The following is a 20728-nucleotide window of genomic DNA, read 5'->3' on the forward strand; positions in this document are numbered from 1 at the left end:
TATCTACGTGAATAACAAAAAGTTTGCAGGTGTAGAGAACTTCAAGTATCTAGGATGCCCAATAAATGCCACAGGTAATAATGCTTATATAAAAGAAAGGATTCAAGCAGCTAATAGGGCCTACTATGCCAATGTTAGATTATTTAAAAGTAAGTTGGTCGGCAGGAGCACCAAGATAACAATATATAAAACATTGGTGCGTCCAGTGGCAACATATGCGGCAGAAACTTGGGTGATGAATATGGCTGACGAAAATGCGTTGAAAATCTTTGAAAGATCCATACTAAGAAGAATTTACGGTCCCGTTCAGGTTAATGAGCAGCAATGGCGAATAAGAAAAAATGAAGAAATAGAAGCATTAATAAAAGGAGAAAATATAGTACGCTTCATTAAGGCCCAAAGAATAAGGTGGTTGGGGCATGTGATGAGGATGAGTGAAGCTAGAATGCCGAAAATAGTTTTTAATAGCAAGTTGCACAGCAGACGAAAGAAAGGTAGGCCAAGGAACAGGTGGGTGGACCAAGTGATGGATGACCTGAGAAAGATGGCGGTGAGAGGATGGAAGGAAAGAACCATGAACAGGGAAGAATGGAGGCGTGTTGTAAAGGAGGCCAGAGCTCACCTAGGGCTGTAGCGCCGGATAAAGAAAGAATTCACCCCGAAGACTTCTGCTACTGCAAATATTAACAACAGGGTAAACATTTTAATTAATTTGGATTTTCGTTTAATAATAATAAGTCATTAGCATTTCAATAATTGCAATATCCCAGTAATTTCTATCTGTAGACTGGCTGGCCACTGTGACTTTATATAAAATGAGCGCTGCTATCCAGAGATTGTCAGTTTGGTGTAAGGGTAAGCATTCCTGACCGGCAATTAGGAGGTACTGGGTTCAATTCTCGAGCTGACAAATAATTTTTGAATAGTAGTGCTCATCGAATGTCCATCTAGCTGTTTACCCTGTTGTCAATATTTGCAGTAGCAGAAGTCTTCGGGGTGAATTACAGCATTTAATTTGGATTTTCGTTTATTAATAATAATAACTTGATTTCTAATAAAACTGAATAAATTCATTAAAGCAACAAAATAAGATAAAGATAAATTAATGAAGTCAATTCATTTTGAATTATACAATCCCATTTTCATTGAAGTTTTCAAGTTTATGAAACTGAATCTTATGGATGATAATCATATAAACATTCAAACTATCATTTATTCAATGCCGTTTGTTTATATCATTTGCACTTGAAAATAGCTCTTGAAGAGTTGAAACTATAGTTGTATAACTTATATACAGAGTGTTTACGAACTCTAGGGCATCGTTCCTGGGTAAAAAACATATCTAAATATCATATTTAAATTGTCCGCAAGTCTTCAGTTACTCACACAGCGGCCATTTCGCTTTTTCACTCATTATTTTTTCCCCTAAATAATGGTTGAACATACGAAATTGAAACTTTGCACAATCATTTATAACAACTTGACAAAGCTACCAAAAAATTATTATAATTTTTCAATTTCATGAAACAAAATGGCGGCCACTTGAAATTTTGTTTCTTCAATAACTCAGAAACCGATGTTTTTACAAAAAATTATAAGAATAACTTTTTTTAGTAAAGTTAATTACCTATCGATTGATACCAGATTTTTTAAGATTGGATCTACCTTTAGAGGGGTTATGTAACGTTATTTTATTGTTTGAAATGACCTAAAATCGCTTTCTATTAACATGCAATGCAAACAGAGATTGTTGCAACATTGAGGCGACTCTATTAGCATGCCTTGGTTTGCACTGCAACAAACTTTCAGTGGTCACCTATCACTAAGGCTTTCATATCTCAGTTGATATTGGCCCAATCTTAAAAAATCTGGTATCAATCGATAGGCAATTAACTTTACTAAAGAAAGTTATTTCTGTATTTTTTTTTTGTAAAACCAACGGTTTCTGAGTTATTTAAGAAACAAAATTTCAAGTGACCGCCATTTTGTTTCATGAATTTGAAAAATTATAATTTTTGTAGCTTTATCGAGTTGTTATAAATGATTGTGCAAAGTTTCAATATCGTATGTTCAACCATTATTTAGAAAAAAATAATAAGTTAAAAAAGCAAAATGGTCGCTGTGTGATAAACTGAAGACTTCCGGACAATTTGAATATGATATTTAGATATGTTTTTTACTCAGGAACAATGTCCTAGAGTATTGTAGGGAGTTCGTAAACAGCTTGTATATAAGTTAACAATGTCCTAGAGTATTGTAGGGAGTTCGTAAAAAGCCTATATGTAAGTTATACAACTATAGTTTCAACTCTTCAAGAGCTATTTTCAAGTGTAGATGAAATAAACAAACGACATTGAATAAATGATAGTTTGTATGTTTATATGATGATCATCCATAAGATCCAGTTTCATGAACTTGAAAACTTCAATGAAAATAGGATTGTATAATTCAAACTGAATTGACTTCATTAATTTATCTTTATCTTATTTTGTTGCTGTATGAACTTATTCAGTTTTATTAGAAATCAAGTTATTACTATCAATCGAAAATCCAAATTAAATGCTGTAATTCACCCTGTATATACATATGCAATCATAAAAAATTAAAATAGAAACATTCAAAGAGTCAATAGAATTACAGTAGTTGATATACAAATTCAAATCATAAGATTTGTCCAAAAATGAGATACATATTAAATTTTGATATAAAACTAGAACTTGTAAAATTTCCAAATCTTTTGCTAAGGCAACATCATGAACTATAATTATTGTGTTGTGATGAAATAAAAGGTACTTGATAATGTTTATTGTGTTTTATAATCCAAACAAAATATGTTGTGGGAAAAGTAAGGGGAGCAATTAAAATAATAAAATCATTATGAACCACCTGAATGTCATACTGCATATGCAAGTTGTTGATGATGAACGGTTTCCTCAATGTAGCATATTGAATGGCCTTATCTAATGGAAATCCTTTGCTGTGGAATGAGATCAGACAATCACAAGTAGGCCATTCCTCGACTGCCTTCTAGAACAAAATAATAAAGATGAAATTCACTTTTCATTATCAATGCAATTATTTGAATCTCTTAATTATCTAAAACCTTGTATAATTGGATGTCAATAAATTAATATAAGAAATTAAATGTTTTCTTAAACTGAAAGCTTTTGTGACACATTTGTAATTGAATTTCACATTCACGTCTATTTCTTACATTAGTAATTATTGTAAATTTAATGCTCCTATATCAACTAAAACGTCAATATCAATTGATGAGTTTCTCTTTTTTGCCAGGTGTACTAAGATCGAAAATTGCCACAACTGCTTAGTGCCAAATGAAGCTTGGAACGCCAACTCCAAACGAGCTAAAGAGGAGCTTCACTAAACTATTTTAAGATAAGATAAGATATCAATTCATTCAACACAGTATATCATAAATGTAATACAATAAAAAGTTGAACATCGTCATAAAGATTAATTTGAAATAATAAGCTACAGAAAGAAACCATGCAACAATGAAATATGGAAATTGTAGATTTTAAACTCATATATACAATCTCTGCACTTGTCATGAAACCTGTGACTCATGTTGTATCCGAAATGATGTCTCTAAATACAGACTAAAAAGCAAGGAATTTCATCAGAAAATATCAATAAGCAATCAAAATAATGAGCAAAAATGCATTCCTGGTAATTTGTTGGATCATGAGTTCATCATTTGGAGGATACATGATTTATAATAAACATTTAATTCATCTATCTCTTTTCTGTATATGGCTACTTTTTATAGAAATAGAAAGAAAAATGAAAATCTCAGTACCCTTTTTGAATTATTTAATCACAACATGATCGGACAGTGATATCACTTGAACGAAACATGTGATTAAATAATTCAAAAAGGGTACTGACATTTTTATTTTTCTTTCTATTTCTTTAATTCATTTATTTATGCTTATGGCTTTAATTGACAGAGAGATCCTCGTTGCAGAAAGATGTCTTGCCTCGCCGTAATAATCAACTTCATCCATTATAATACTTCTGATCATGTATTTGATTTGTGTATTATGAAATTAAATAAATAGATAATCACTTGAGTATATAGGTTATATTGAGGTGCGTGCAGACTTATGTGCCAGGAACACGCACATTCCAGATTTCATCAGCTGATGCTTATTATATCTGAATCTTACTATTCCTGTACAAAATACATATATTAAGTATTTTGATTTTTTCAATTGTGATAGAAGTTTCTTGTTTGGTTTCATGTTTGTAAATTGAAATTGAAATTATTGAATGAAAAAGACTAAGAAATTGTCAAAAACCACAGATTTATTGATACTTAGAAAGACCGGTTTCGGTTATTACACCATTGTCAATCTCTGATAAACAGAGTTTATCAGAATCAGTTTATCAATTACTTGAATGTCTCTGATAAACTGATTCTGATAAACTCTGTTTATCAGAGATTGACAATGGTGTAATAACCGAAACCAGTCTTTCCAAGTATCAATAAATCTGTGGTTTTTGACAATTTCTCAGTCTTTTTCATTCAATATGAATAATTACCACAATATCAACTTCTCAACTACACAAAAAAATGAAATTATCTTTATTCTTCTTCTTAGGTAATACTAACAATACAGAATATACATATACAAAATTTGAAGAAGGTTCCTCACATGGGCAAAACCTGTGTGTGAGGAAATTAATTACATAAATTCAAAATTCTAGTTGAAACGTTTCTTTGACTTGAAATTGTATGTAAATCAAATCATGAACTCTACGTCATTATCTCTGGACTTTTTATTTCACGGATAAAAGCAGTTTTGGACAAATGCCTGCTGTTTTCATGCATACATATATTTTAAGTTTTTTCATATGTATGTGCTTTCGGGTTAAAGAAAGGAGGCGGGGCCGCGGGGCCGCGCTACCTGTACACTGGGCTATTGTTCCAAAAAGGTGCATCCTCTAACTCTCAACTATCACACTCTATTGTCCTCTCAACCCTTATTAGTGGCCGGAGTGGCCCCTTGAGTGTTTTCTTGAAGGCAGTTTTAACTAGTAGGGACTCATCTATTACTTTGCACCTTACATCTGTTACTTGTATTTTCTAAAATTTATTATTGAATCTAGATCAGTGATCAAGTACTTAATATTGAATTATTCCCAATGGCTCATTTGATGAAACTCAACCTGCTCACAAGCTGTATACAGACTGACTTGAGTTACATACAGTTCGTGGTTACACACCACGTGCGCTATTCATCATATTTGATGATATGTCTATGTAATGTATCTAGTATCATCATGTACACTGAATATAATATGAAGTAAGGATAAGTATAAAAGGACGTAATCTTTATAAAAAAATGAAAAATAATACGTTCTTAGTTCGACTATATTTGTATTTATAATCGATAGTAATGTGTGTGTTTATCCAATCAATGTAGGCTACCACTGGTTTACAGCTGAAAATGCCTTTAAGTAATCAGACTGAGCCACCAATTTATTCCTCGGAGTGGAATCCTTAGAAATAGTCCACGAAAATGTCGATACTCATTAAGAATAGGCGACCACTGAAGGGTCACTGGAGTTTCTACCTGTTCATCCATTTCTTTCGGCGGCCCCGTCTCCTTTCTTTTACCCTGTGCTTTCTTTTTCAATAAATCATGACAAGGAGAAAAATACCAATAAGAAAATTGTAATAATAATGATTATAAGACCTTGAGGATATCTTCCTCTGCGAAGACTATCATCTTGATATACTCGAATTCTTGAAGGCGAGTTAGAATTTCTTTCATCGGTTTGGATTGCGACTTTTTCGCCATCGCACAAACCCCAACCACAACTTGCTTGCCATCTTCTCCATAACTATCATCGTCACCCACTTCTGTCAGGTTGCCCTGAAATTCAAATTATCTATTATTCATTCGATACAAACATAAAAAGGGTCACAGACAAATTCCAGTACGAACCTTATTTATATAGGAATTTAATTTGATGATTCCTATTTCGAAATTGATTAAATGGAACGAAATGAATAATGAATTAATTTTAATGTTGGAATGACAAAATTGAACTTTTAATAAATATGAAAATAAAATTGTTACAAGTGATAAACAAACTATGCTAGTTGAAAACATCACAGGTGGCGGTGGAAATCATATGATTCGCCACATTTACTTAGTAGCTGGCCCGGCAAACTTACTTAATGCATCTCATGACAAACTTTAGCTGGATGCACACCTGAGGAGGCGCGATGTGGCATTTTGCATCTAGATGCTTCTTGCTTATTGGTTTGAATGAAAGCACACACACACACACACACACACACACACACACACACACACACACTGAATCGGGCATGGCGTGTAACGGTGTAATAAGGCAATCTCCATAAGATCAACTCTTTGTATGTTGTATCACCAAGCCGCGCTTCCTCAGGTGTGCTTAGCCTTAGCTTAATCTGATGCACTATATTTTTATGAAAATTATCCAACAATCAGTATTTACATTTATATCTCAATATGGACTTCCTATGTGATTAGTTAGTTGTGCAGCAGTTTGTATTTTTAGATATAGTTGAATTCAGCTTGCTGGGAAATTGAATGGTATATCACCTTGCTGCTGATTTTCTAAATTTAAAGCATTTCGAGTTCTACGACCCAAGTTTGGACGTCGTTCGTACCGCGGCATTATTATTAAGGTGCGTACAGATTTACGCGCCGCGAACACGAGCAATTCACTTTTAATCAGCTGATGCCAAGATTTTTATATCTGTATCTTAACGTTTCTGTAAAAATACAGATATACTCAGCTGATTAAAAGTGAATTGCCATGTTCGCGGAGCGTATATTTGTACGCACCTTTAGAATTAAACTTTTGTGAATCAGTAGAAAGAAAATAGAAAAACAGATCTACCGACGGCTGTTGGATGACGTAATGATTATAACAGCTGATTTTTATTCTGTGTGTGGCCAGCTCACAAATCTTTTCCCATAAGGATTACATGAAAGCTTTGAAGGACCGTAGGAAAGAGTCCTGAAGTCGGATCATAAATTTGATAGGCCATAAATCTGCTCCTGAACATAGCAAACACAACTGAAAAAAAAATCAAATTCGGTTCACACATAAAAAAGTTATTGAATGTCAAAATTTGAGGCTCGATTTTTATTTATATAGATTTTCAAAGACAACTCTCTACGAGTATTTTAAGCCCAGGTGATAATGAGTGGATGAATGATAATGCCGCACATATGCTTCCATTTGTGATGATTTAATGAATGAATGAATGAAAGAGAGATGATGAAGAAATCTGAGAACGAGCACCCAGCTGATACAAAATGAGAGTGAATTTGAACCCCAATCACCTGACAAATCAATAATAAGAACCCATTTGCTACTAACTACCATCTAGTCAAAACTAATACAATTCATACCCTCTACATTCATAAACCATTCACAGATTTAGTTAGTCTGACTTAGTTTTACGCAAATTTCAGTTCACTTATATATCAATCTATAAATTCCTTAATGACGAATAGCGAATTATTGGTATATAAGTGGACAATTGCTGTTTAATTGGTGATTATTTTTGAGCTCTACTATTTTCAACTTTTCTTCCTCTTTATATATTTTTTCATACTATTCCACTTCATTAACCTTCCTGAATCTAACCTAAATATTGCTTCTTCTATATTGAGGTCGACCTTATAGAGGCAGTATTTGATATTAACATTGGTGTTGCTGGCCTTGTCTATCATTCGACAAATCAGATAGTGCTATCCTTCTCTAGCTCCGCAACGTTGCCAGTTGTTTTTTAACAATGTATAAATATAATTAATTTTCAAAATATTAATATCAATTAGGGAAGTTTATTATTTAATCAATGGAAAATATATTTTCAGTACGAACTTAATGACATATCAGATCCTAAATAAATGCTGTAAATCACCCCGAAGACTTCTGCTACTGCAGACATTGACAACAGGGTTAACAGCTAGATGGAAATTCGATAGCTGTTAACCCTGTTGTAAATGTCTGCAGTAGCAGAAGTCTTCGGGGTGATTTACAGCATTTATTTAGGATTTTCGTTAAATAATAATTATGTATTAATTAGCATTTGAATAAATGCATTCTCTATTCAGTTCCATCTGTAAACATATCAGATAGCATAAAAGTACAAAAAAAGGAATTTATTTGATACAAATATAGAAGGCTCACAGACAAACTCCATCACGAGCATTAATAACATATCTGGAAGGATAATAGTAGGCCTACGGTACAATAAAAAGGATAACAAAATAAATTAATATAATATCGCACATCAGGGTGAGTAATTCACTGAAACAAAAAATCGTTCCTCTACTCCCAGATCAGAGAAATCACTAATCTTCAAATGCTTATAACTGAAGTAAAGCAGTGATTTTCGCCAATGTTTTGACATATTATTGTTCCTCCTCATCAAGTACTATCATTCGTGAAAGTTTGAGCGATTTTTATTTTTGACCATTTTGCAAAAATCCATGATTTTTTTATTCACGGATTTCATGAACACTTTGTCCTTTCCTTTGTGGTATAAGTAATACAATTATAGTGATGTCCACATTATAATGGCAGTGGAGAAAAAATATGAGAACAGCGTTGCCGATTCTCTGCCTTGCCGCTGCCTTCTATAGAGGATAGCTGATACCAGTAATATTACCGGTTCATTCTTGTTGTCCTAATTGAGATGAATATTTTGTAAATTAATTATGTTTCTAAATATTGTTGAAAAACGACTGGCAACGTTGAAGAGGTAAAAAAGGATAGAACTATCTGCTATGCTGAATGATAAGCGCTATCCTTTTCTACCTCTTCAACGTTGCTATTCCTTGCAGCGTTGCTTCAACGTTGCTGAACTTAGTTGTAGAAGTGAGCCCTTCAAATAAAATTAAATTAAATCACCAAATAAAATACGGATACAATAGTATCGTACAAATAAACAATATTACAAATACAATAGTACCGTATTATATTTGGTTTAATAATATGATAAGAGTAGATAAAGTAGGGCTTTATGTTTCTATATTTTATCTATGGTTCAAAATAAGCCAGAAAACAGTTTTAACTCGCTAGCTCAGATCAAAATGAACCTAACCTAAACTTACTTACTAACGTATCTAAAATTGATAAAACATGTGACCCGACTATTTAATATGGCCTATTAAATAGTGAGATCAAAGTTAATCTTTGGTGAAAACAGAAATTTTAAACTTAACCTCACTTTGGACTATTTATGTGCCAAAATCAAGGAATTGAAGAAGTTTTGGGCAATTGCCTGTTTCTCTTTCCAAATATCGTGTTTGTGACTGTTCTAATAAATAAATAAATAAATAATGATAGTGAAGAGTCACTCCCCCATAGGAGAACAGTGTTGCCGATTCTCTGCCTCGCCACTACCTTCCATACTTTTTTTAAAATAATCAATAATATTTTATGTGACAAGAAAATATATTTTCCAATGATTCAATAAATTTTCATAATAAAGATTACATATTTTTTATTTTATTAATTGAATTTCTACATTGTTGAAAAACGATCTGGCAATGTTGCGGAGATAGAAAAGGATAATGCTATGTTGTACTTTGTCGAATAATAGACACTGATAGCAAGGTGTAAATGTGTCAAAAAAAGGCAAAAAAAATGTACACAACAGTTTTAAGACCAATAGTGACATATGGGGCCGAAGCTTGGACATTGACTACACGAGAAGGTCTGCTTCAGAGATGGGAAAGAAAGATTTTAAGAAGAATTTTTGGAGCAATCAAGGAAAATGAAATATGGAGGATAAGAACAAACGAGGAACTAGGAAGATTGTTCGAAGAGACCAGTATTTTATCTGTTGTGAAAAGTATGATGCTGAGATGGGCTGGTCATGTGTGCAGAATGCCGGAAGGGAGGGTGCCAAGAATGGTGCTGGAAGGCAAACCCGGAGGAAGAAGATTACAAGGAAGACCAAGAAAGCGGTGGGTTGACGATGTGGAAGAGGATTTGCGAAGACTGGGTGTAAGTAGATGGAGAAGAACAGCAGAATGTCGAGAGGGGTGGAAGGATGTGGTTGTGAAGGCTAAGGCTCTACATGGGCTGTAGTGCCAATAATAATGATGATGATGATGATGATGATAGCAACTCCAATGTTAATCAAATACTGCCATTATAACGGGGACTTCATTATAGTCATGAGACCAGTGGCGGTCCCAAGATTTCATTTTAGGGGAGGGGGAGGCGACTATCGGGGGTCTGGAATACCCCAAAAAAGTGATATAAATAAAAATGTGGAATTTAAAGTTTAAGAACTTTTTGAGCTCAATATTCAATTTATTTTGGCTAATTCAGATATTTGGGGGGCGATATACCCCCCATCACCCCCCACCCAACGGGGACCGCCACTGCATGAGACTAAAACTCCTCTTTGGAGTTATTATTTTTATTATTATTATCTCTAATATTATGGATAAGAATTTCTTAAATAGGTATTATGATATATATATATTTATGTTATAAAAATAATACATTATACTGGAATATATAATTGTGAATAAGGATATCACTTCGTAATTATTTGTAATTAAAAAAATTATCAGTTCCTGAATTTTATGTGTACTTTAGTCTAGTGCAGTACGGTAGCTTATATTATTAATCTTTGTAATTTTGTTCTAACTTAAAATAAAAAAGTAACTGATTATTAATTAATTAAGCCTTATCACTTACTCTTCCCTTAAAAAACCTCACTGTGCCTTCATCTCCAAAATAAAACGCTGGCCTTGCCTTTCTAAGTCCTTGGTAACCATGCTCTAGCTCAGTATAAGACATTTCCGAAACATTGGTGAAGGAATCATCACAATGATATTTTTCATGTACCTTCACTTAAAATTATTACAAACTTGAATAAATTACAAAATGCTATATTATTCGAATAATTTACACTAAAGTAATAGAATTAAACCCTTATGCAGTAACAATGAATTTTCAGCCTCGACCTAATTTATCAACATTAAAATATAACAGAGCTAACTAGAACACAACACAATAATTAATTATAATGATACTAAAGGACTTATTTTCAAAGTCGAATTACGTATACATCTATCTAAAGGCAAAAGAAGAAGGCACTTAAAATTGGAAAGATTAGATAATTAAACAGCAAGCAGCCTATACAATACAATACTATAAAATCAGATCAGCTGATTGCAGAGTCTGTGGCTTCACAGACGAGTTAAGGGGTGGGTAGGTACTAGTGTACTAGCTTGTACTAGCGTACAAATTTGAAAGTCAGCCATTAAAGGGATGTCACACTGTCACCAAACGCTCAGCTTCTGCTCTCCAAGTGGGAGTTTTGTCAACTATAAACTATAATTACAAAATTACTAAAATAATTGAAAAATAATTTTATAATTCTATTACAAGAATATTACCATTCAAAGCCTGAAACACAACTTTTAAACATAATTTGTCTAATCAATCAATCAATAATCACTTTTTGCAATTAAAAAGAACGACTAGCTGTAAGATTTTTTACAATAAATGAATTACTCATAATTTATTAATAAATAATATACCGTTGTCACAGTGAGTGTTAATTCACTTATTGGAAAAAATCTGACTGCTAATCGTTCCTTTTAATTGAAAAAATTGATTTAATAATAAGCAGTTTGTGATGGAAAATAACATTGAAGAACATAATCAATAATCATTTATTGTCATGAAACACAAAGTGTTGTTGTAACAAATGTCAAATATACTATAAAATTTAAAACAGTAAAAAAAATGTGTACAACAAAATCCTATCCTCACCTTTCCAATTCATTACCAGTAGGGTATCACGTATGCCTCAATGGAACTGATATTAATATTGTATTAAAAAATAATTATATTTATACCTTATTTATTACCTGTAATGGTAATGTATCTGACATATGATATAGGCTATCTAATTTAGAATGTGATGCGATAATTACAATCAATATTATGTTGAATTAAAAGAACAAAACCAAATATATATTGTTGTCTCAATCTATTATATTGTCTATATATTGTATATTATACGTATATTATTGTCTGTATTATTAGGCACTCAAATCACTTTTAAAACTAGAATGCTCTCATCTAGGACAGCATATGACATAACTGTTTTTTTCTCTCATTCTTATCTGACTAAACAATTTCCAAGTTTTAATTTTAGATTGAATTTTGACGGACACATTTAAAGTCCTCTTGCTGAAGACAATGAGCTAAAGCTCCCTCGAATGGCAAACCACGTTAACTTTCAAACTTATACGCTCACTCTATGTGAGAAATCAATACACGAGTTCCTAGGTTCATCCCTAGGAAGTACTAGCCTATATATGGGCGTGTATATTTATACCAACCTATATATATCCTATGACCCACTTCCTATAAGGTTGGGTTTATCCAACCATTCACAGAGAAAACATTTCATGCTATCATAACACCATATTATCTTCTCTAGATTGATTGAGAGATTACTTACTGGAAGATGGACTGTTGAAAGAATCAATTTATTTATTTATTTATTCGATTTCCTACAGTTACAACAATTTCCAACTCAAGTAGGTTACAGTTATGTGAAAGAATACAAGAATAGAATAGAAAGTGTTTTTTCACAGAAAAACAATAAATAAAATACAACAATAGTAGATGAAAATTTATAAAACTTAGAACACAATAGAACTAAGTATTGACTTACTACCCTTATAAAAAGACAATAATAATTATAAAAGTGCTATACATTCAAAATAATCTAACAGCACAAATTTAATAAAGCAACGCAATAACAATCAAAATTGATAGTGAAATGATATTATAATATTTTAAAAGTTACTTGATAAACATGCAATATAAGCTAACAAAACAAGTTCAAAAATGTAAAACAATACTTTTTCAATTTATTTATTTCAAAATACAATTTCAATAAAAACAGTATACATCTATTTAATCGCTATATTAGCTACCTATTTGAGTGATATCGAAAAAACATTCCAAATTACATAATAACCAAATTGTTAATAGGTACTATAGGAGAAACACTAATTCAACAGCAACAAGCTTAAAAATATAAGAATAAAAACATGATCAAATAATATATGTATGAGAATATAGTTACTCAAAATGTAATAATAAGGTAGAATAAAAAAAAAAATACAAAGCAGCAAGTGATCAATACATAAACGCAAAACAAAGTGGTAACGTATATAGTACAGCTGGAAATAAAACAAGGATTTTATAAAATATAAGAAAGGAGTACCGGTGACAGAATAATATAAAAGAGAGAAATGAAAAAGAGACTTGACACATCTAGCAGAACTTACTGTAAGCAATATATGGACGGCGGGAGAAGCCTCCACCAAATATGTAAGCAAGATGTGCCTTCACCGAATATGTAAGGGTGGGAAAATGAAAAACAAGAAAAGATCGTACAGGTTTTTGATATTTAAAACAAAACAATAAATTATTTATTACAAAATTAGAATTATAATTAGAAATTACGAAATAATAATAATCAGATGAATATTTCAGGGGCTACTCGCTTTGCTGCTAGTGAGGATTCAATTGATGTGGTTATGAAAAATTTAAGAACAATGACTCAGTAGTCACCTACCTTTTTGAAAATGGCTTCCCACTTTGGCATCCTCTGGTATTTCGCGGCGTTAATTATTAATTAAAAAATCAAAATAACTGATCTAATATGAAATGGGTTCAGATCCCGTCCTATTCAATAATACAATTCTCTTTAAACTGCCCGAACTGCGACAGGAAAACTGTATTTATAAAACAAGAGCAAAATCTATCCCCTTCACCAGAACAACCGGACTTTACTCACAGTCCTATCGAACGAGCTCACACACACAACCAAAAGTAAAATTTTGGGTATTCACATAACTCAGTCAATGCCAAACATGGAAGCCATTTCAAATACATATTTTTATCAGTTGCACAAGCGGCACGTTTGTTATTAAAAACAAAAAGAGAAGCTACATTAATTTTGACAACAAATGAAATAAACAATCTTTCTGTCGATGACAAAAATTGTTCAAAGACAAAAACACTGTTCATTAAACTTTTCTAAATTAAAACTGTAAAATCCTGATCAATATGAGATAAATATATGATTCATATATATATATATATATGTCCCATATGACCAGGTGACACATCACCCATCCCGCTGAAAGACTCGTCCCTGAGTCTGTAGTCAAGAGGGGAACAAAAAAAAATTAAACAAAATAATATACACCGGAAACAAACGTGTGCCTGATTGACTTGATAATGCTACTATACATTGAAATCAAACATTTTCGCCACACTGCACAGAAAGCAGCTGTTTTCCAGTCCCTACGTAGATCTGAAAGACCTTGTTTGCAGACGACGTCAGAAAAGGGTTTCTTTTCCGGTCTAGGCCAGAAAGTTGTCTCTTTCCAGCCGCTTATGGCTGGAAACAACGCGCTAATTATTATTAATAAGTCATCCGCTAGATCGGGCGAGTGTCCACTTTCATAATAAGCTGAAGTCGCCATGATTTTAGTTCCAGTTTCGAATCAAACTAATTCGCTTCGCAACCAGTTTTATTCAATTATTTATTGTTGATTAGTGCATTCCGAATTTTCAAAAATGCTTGAAGATGACTGTGGTATTCCAAGTGAAATTTTAAAAGAATCTGAAATCCTGACTGCAAATCTTCTACCACTGAAATCAAGAGATAGGTACGATAGCTTAACGAGTATTCTTTATTTTGTATTCTTTATTTATTTTGTCAGCAATACCTGTAGTGTGGCGAAAAATATCGTTCGCACCACGGGCAAAAATGTTTTTCCAGCTCTCAATCTTTTCTAGTCCTCGGCCTACGGCCTCGGACTTGAAAACCGATTTCGAGCTGGAAAAATCTCATTTTCTGCTCTAGGTGCGAAATATACTATTACATAGAAAGGTAGGCTACTCAAACTAAAATACAAACATTCAAATCAAATTCAAAATGAAACTATGCTGCACAATAACATTGATTAAATATGAAACTAACTTTCAATATTATACACATTAATATGCATTGCACTTTAGTTTAATCTCATCTTGAAAATAAGACGTACATGAATATTCAACTATTATGAAAAGAAAATCTCAATTGACAATATATTTATTTGTGAATCAACATTGAACTACTTCAAAAGCTGCAAAAAATCGAAGAAGAAAAAAAGTGTTCATTAAACTTTTCTAAATTAAAACTCTAAAATCCTGATCAATATGAGATAAATATATGATTCATATAAAATATGTCCCATATGACCAGGTGACAATACAAAGTATGTTTATGTTTTTGAAGGGATGGATTCAAAGGTTCAAAGAGCCTCACACGTCAACCGAAGCTTACTGTGTGTCCCAAAGTATGTTTAAAAATATATCCTAATTGTTTCAAAAATTTAATTCATAAAAACATACTTTACTTTTTTTTAAAAAGTTAGGAAACTTGAGTTTGCAAACAATCATCAAAATTTAATGTATTGATAGTAGAAAATGGACTAATGAGTTCTCATATTGATAAAAATAAAAAATAAAAGTATGTTAGTTAGGCAAACCAACTCCTGTATCCTTTACAAGGTCCAGGAATTTTTTCCCTTTACTAAAATCCCATTCCTCACCTGTTGCTTGCAGCCAAACATCGCCCTCCCTTCTTCTAGCTCCAAGGTCTTTCGCAATCCAGTATGATATGCTTAGCAGTCTCTTCAGATTGATTACAAAGCCTACTTGTAAGGAAGCGGTGACACTTTTACTAAATATGCAAAAGGGGGAATGAAAAATGATAACAAAATAAGAACAGAATAATTAGAACTTTAATTAATTGGTATCTTTCGGTTTTACATGGTTGAATATGATAAATATCATTTTTTTCTATTCCAAAAAGGTAAAATATAAATATATATATATACAAACACAATATTGAAATGAAATTAATGGGGAAACTACTCGCTTGCTGCTAATGATGATTCAATCTTTGTGGTTATGAAAATTAAGAACAATATCTTATCCAGTAATCACCTACCTTTTGAAGATGGCTTTCCCCTTTGGCTGAAACGCGATTTTACAGTTAGTATATAAAAACAAAAATTAACTGAACCAATGAATAGGCTCAGAACCTGTCTCCCTTAATAATATAATTATTTTTAAACTGCCCGATCTGTGACAGAGTAACTGTATTATAAAACGAAACAAGTCTAGCCTTTTTCACTGGATCAGCCGGACTTACTCACAGTCCTAACGAACGAACTCTGCCTCAAAAGATAAATTTTGGGTATTAATATAAACTCAGCCAATGCCAAACATGAAAGCCATCTCAAGTACATATTATTCTATCTATCGCACAAGCGCACGTTTGTTATTAAAAACAGAGAGAAGCTAACGTTAATATTGACAACAAATAAAAAAATCTGGTGTGGTACACTCACACAACTTTCCTTGCTCATATTTGAAACTACAATCAGACTTCTGTATATGTGTATATATGATTGTTTTCAGAGTACTTTTTCCTTTGTGTAAATAATTGTGAAATTCGATGATTTTTTTAGTCGTCATTTTTTAAAGTCGTCAAAACAGCTGTTCTACAGATGAAATATCTCGACTATGTGTTATTTTTATGAACTGCGCTACCTACCTACCTCATGCACGAGAAGGAGGTTACTAAGTCCAAGGATGGGGTGGACCTCCCATTAGTTTCCCAGAAAGGAGACTCATGCCAGTTGATAGAGCTGATAAATAACTATACAGGGTATGAATTTGAAAAAAATCGGTCAAGTTATTTTTGAGAAAATCGTGAAAAACATGGTTTTTAGTAACTATCCACCATTTTTCTCAAGAATATTACGGAGCTCCTGCAATTCTTCCAGAAATGAGACTCATGTCAGTTGATAGGGCTTATAAATAGCTATCCATGGTATAAATTTGAAGAAAATCGTTAGAGCCGTTTTCGAGGAAACCGTGAATAACATGGTTTTTTAGTCATTATCCGCCATTTTTCTCAAGAATATTACGGAGCTCCTGAAATTTTCCCAGAAATGAGACTCATTCCAGTTGATAGGGCTTATAAATAGCTATCCATGGTATAAATTTGAAGAAAATCGTTAGAGCCGTTTTCGAGGAAACCGTGAATAACATGGTTTTTTAGTCATTATCCGCCATTTTTCTCAAGAATATTACGGAGCTCCTGAAATTTTCCCAGAAATGAGACTCATTCCAGTTGATAGGGCTTATAAATAGCTATCCATGGTATGAATTTGAAGAAAATCGTTAGAGCCGTTTTCGAGAAAACCGCGAAAAACATGGTTTTTTAGTAATTATCCGCCATTTTTCTCAATAATAAAAACTCTAAAATCCTGACCAATATGAGATAAATATATGATTCATATATATGTCCCCTATGACCAGGTGACATACTTATCTGGCTTTCATTTCTGAGTCCAATTGTGTGGAGATGTTTCCTGAAGTGGCCATATCAGGGCAATCACCTGCTTGACCTGACGTCTACCCAGACTCACCAGCCAGCTGGTGAAGCGAGGGCTTGTGTCTGCCAGCAGCCTTTTGCCAAGTGCTTGACCAGGGTGACCCTGCTATTGCTGGTGATGTAAGTCCCTGGACCAAAGTAAGTCAAGCAATAATCATTCAAAAGCATGATGCAAGTAGTAGACAAAGGAATGTCATAAAAACACTTCACATGAATGTTTATTAAAGGAATGTCAATGCACTATGACACCAAAAATAATGCTGCACTCTTGGGCTGGCCACTAACGGTAGGATGACATGCATGTTTATCATGCACACACACACACACACACATTTTCATCATACATGCTTTGCCTCAGCGAGAGGCTTATTCTAACATAAAATAAACAAACAATAACAATAAATATACCATTGGTGAATTACAAAAGTATAATGATAGAGAAATAATTAAGGCTGTGCAAAGGCTAAAAATAAACTTTCTACTCGTGATATTTTTCAAAGTTTTTCGATTTTTATATCATCAAACTATCAAAATGAAAAAGTTTTTGCAGGAAAATTTTTTTTCCGATCATTACTTTTTGAGATATGAGCGCCTACAGTTTAAATTTTTGGGACAGAACATTTCAAATTCGGTAAGATATAAATCCATGAGATTTAGAGGATGGATTCTTCATGGTATTGTTGATCTAGTAAAACAAAAATTTTCTGAAAATATCAATTTCTGAAAAAGTTATTCAATTTACCAAAAATAACTCAACTAAAAGTCATTTTTAGTAAATTGAATAACTACCTGTCTTAAAAATTTATATTTTCAGAAAATTTTTGTTTAAATAGATCAACAATACCATGAAGAATCTATCCTCTAAATCTCATGGATTTACCTCCTTCCGAATTTGAAATGTTCTGTCCCAAAAATTTAAACTTTAGGCGCTCATAACTCAAAAAGTAATGATCAGAAAAAAATGTTTTCCTGAGAAAACTTTTTCATTTTGATAGCTTGATGATATACAAATCGAAAAACTTTAAAAATATCAGTAGAAAGTTTATTTTTAGCCTTTGCACAGCCTTAATCTCAGAGCAACGAAGAAAAACCAATAGGAGAAACAAAAACCTAATCTCAAAACATTTTGCTTCAAGTCTTTCGCTGCGATGACACAAAAGTTATGAGGACCTGTGTATATAATGCATGTCCTTACGTTAGTGGCCAGCCTTAAATGCAATAGTAGACACACAAAAGAAGTCTATTCCAGCTGAAACAACCTCACTGCCTGAAGATTGTTACACCATTTCAGTGAATACCCTAACTCACCCTGTATTATAGTGAAACGTCTCATATTATAGCACGACACTTGTTAGGTCAACCTCTATCCATAGCCCGAATGTCAACCAAATCTGAGAGATTTGCATTTTTCATGAAATCTATAATGGATTTTTTGTAAAAATGGCCAAAAATTAAAATTGCTCACACTCTCAGAATAGTTATTTGTGCAACTAGTGCGCAAAGTGACAGTTTGCTGCACCGAAAGAAACGTTTACGCCCGAGCCGTAGGCGATGGCGGAATGGCTTCTTGAGTGCAGCAGAGGAACTTTGCGCACGTATTTCACATTAAGTTTTTCCTACAGTTACCATTGAATATGAAAAGTGGGTAATTATGGGTAAAATTGCCTGAAATGCATCAAATGTTTTTCTGTGTAATTTTATTATTGATAAAAACCTTAATCCTAAAATCCTAAAGTCCTCGTTGTCCTTGGTTATAATATATAATGAATAATAATTAGCGCGTTGTGCTTGGTTGCACCTCTGCTCACTATAGCAGCCACAGCAGTCACTGTTACCAACTTCATTTTGATTTTGCTGCACTGTTGCTCCATATAACCTACTAAGTATTTTGCGTTGCCATGTTGCAAATCTGGAGTGCAGAAAAATTTTTCCCGCACTAGAGCGGAAAAGTGATTCTTTGCGTTCTGTAATCAGTGCAGCAATGGCCACTTTTCAACGTAACTGTAGGAAATAGTTATTTGTGCAACTAGTGCGCAAAGTGACAGTTTGCTGCATCGAAAGAAACGTTTACGCCCGAGCCGTAGGCGAGGGCGGAATGGTTTCTTGAGTGCAGCAAACGAACTTTGCGCACGTATTTCACATTACATTTTTCCTACAGTTACCATTGAATATGAAAAGTGGGTAATTATGGGTAAAATTGCCTGAATAATGTAGTAGTGTTTGAATGGCGGGGGGCGGCTGTGTGGTGTGTGCTGTGGTGGCACTGTGCTGTCGTTGTCCTTGGTTATAATATCTACTTAATAATTAGCGCGTTGTGCTTCGTTGCACCTCTGCTCACTATAGCAGCCACAGCAGTCACTGTTACCAACTTAATTTTGATTTTGCTGCACTGGTGCTCCATTTTACCTACTAACTATTTTGCGTTGTCATGCTGCAAATCTGGAGTACGCAAAGTACTCACTTTGCGCACTAGTGCGGAAAAGTGATTCTTTGCAGCCTGCAATCAGTGCACAAATGGTCACTTTTCAGGGTATCTGTAGGAAAATGATATTACTTGACGAGAGGAACAAAAATATGTCATCACATTCACGAAATTCCCTCCTATTCTTGAGTTATAAGCATTTGAAGATGAGTGATTTCTGTGACCTGTGAGTGAAGGGAAGATTATAATTATGTTTCAGTGGATAAATCACTCTGTATTGTAGCAAATAACTCATATTATAGCATATACTTGTTAGGTCAACCTCTATCCATAGCCCAAATATCAACCAAATCTGGGAGATTTGAATTTTCCATGAAATCCATGAATAAAACATAATGGATTTTTGCAAAAATGGGTAAAAATTAAAATCGCTCAAACTCTCAGGAATGATAGTACTTGACGAGAGCAACAATATTATGTTATCACATTGGCCAAATTCATTCCTATTCTTGATTTTATAAGCATTTGAAGATGAGTGATATTTTTGCTCTCAAAGTGGAGGAAAAATTCTTGCAGATCACGGATTACCTGCTAGTCGATAAATAATAATTATTAAACGAAAATCCAAAGATAAATGCTGTAAAAACCACCCCGTAGACTTTTGCTTTTGCAAATATTGACAACAGGGTTAACAGCTATAGTGAGGTCCACGTTATAATGACAGTATTTGATTAACTTTGGTGTTGCTATTCTTGTCT

General features: G+C 33.2%; 1 protein-coding gene across 9 annotated transcripts in view; it reads right to left on the reverse strand.

Annotated features, from left to right (window-relative positions):
• The window catches only part of LOC111055284 (inositol hexakisphosphate and diphosphoinositol-pentakisphosphate kinase), a 75869-nt gene extending 64651 nt beyond the window's left edge, over window positions 1–11218 (reverse strand). For 6 of the 9 annotated variants that reach the window (XM_039442262.1, XM_039442260.1, XM_039442261.1 and 3 more), the window contains exons 1-3: window positions 10753–11218; window positions 5724–5903; window positions 2887–3027 (exon numbers count right to left, since the gene is read on the reverse strand). In XM_039442262.1, the coding sequence (XP_039298196.1) occupies window positions 2887–3027; window positions 5724–5903; window positions 10753–10854 (423 nt within the window). In that variant the 5' untranslated portion in view covers window positions 10855–11218. Of the gene's footprint in view, window positions 1–2886; window positions 3028–5723; window positions 5904–6921; window positions 7102–10752 lie in introns of all 9 variants that reach the window. The other 3 variants (XM_039442263.1, XM_039442256.1, XM_039442257.1) reach the window with 3 other exon arrangements.
• Window positions 11219–20728: the final 9510 nt, after the last annotated feature.

This window comes from Nilaparvata lugens, chromosome X, assembly GCF_014356525.2.
Source record: "Nilaparvata lugens isolate BPH chromosome X, ASM1435652v1, whole genome shotgun sequence".
Taxonomy (NCBI): Eukaryota; Metazoa; Arthropoda; class Insecta; order Hemiptera; family Delphacidae; genus Nilaparvata; species Nilaparvata lugens.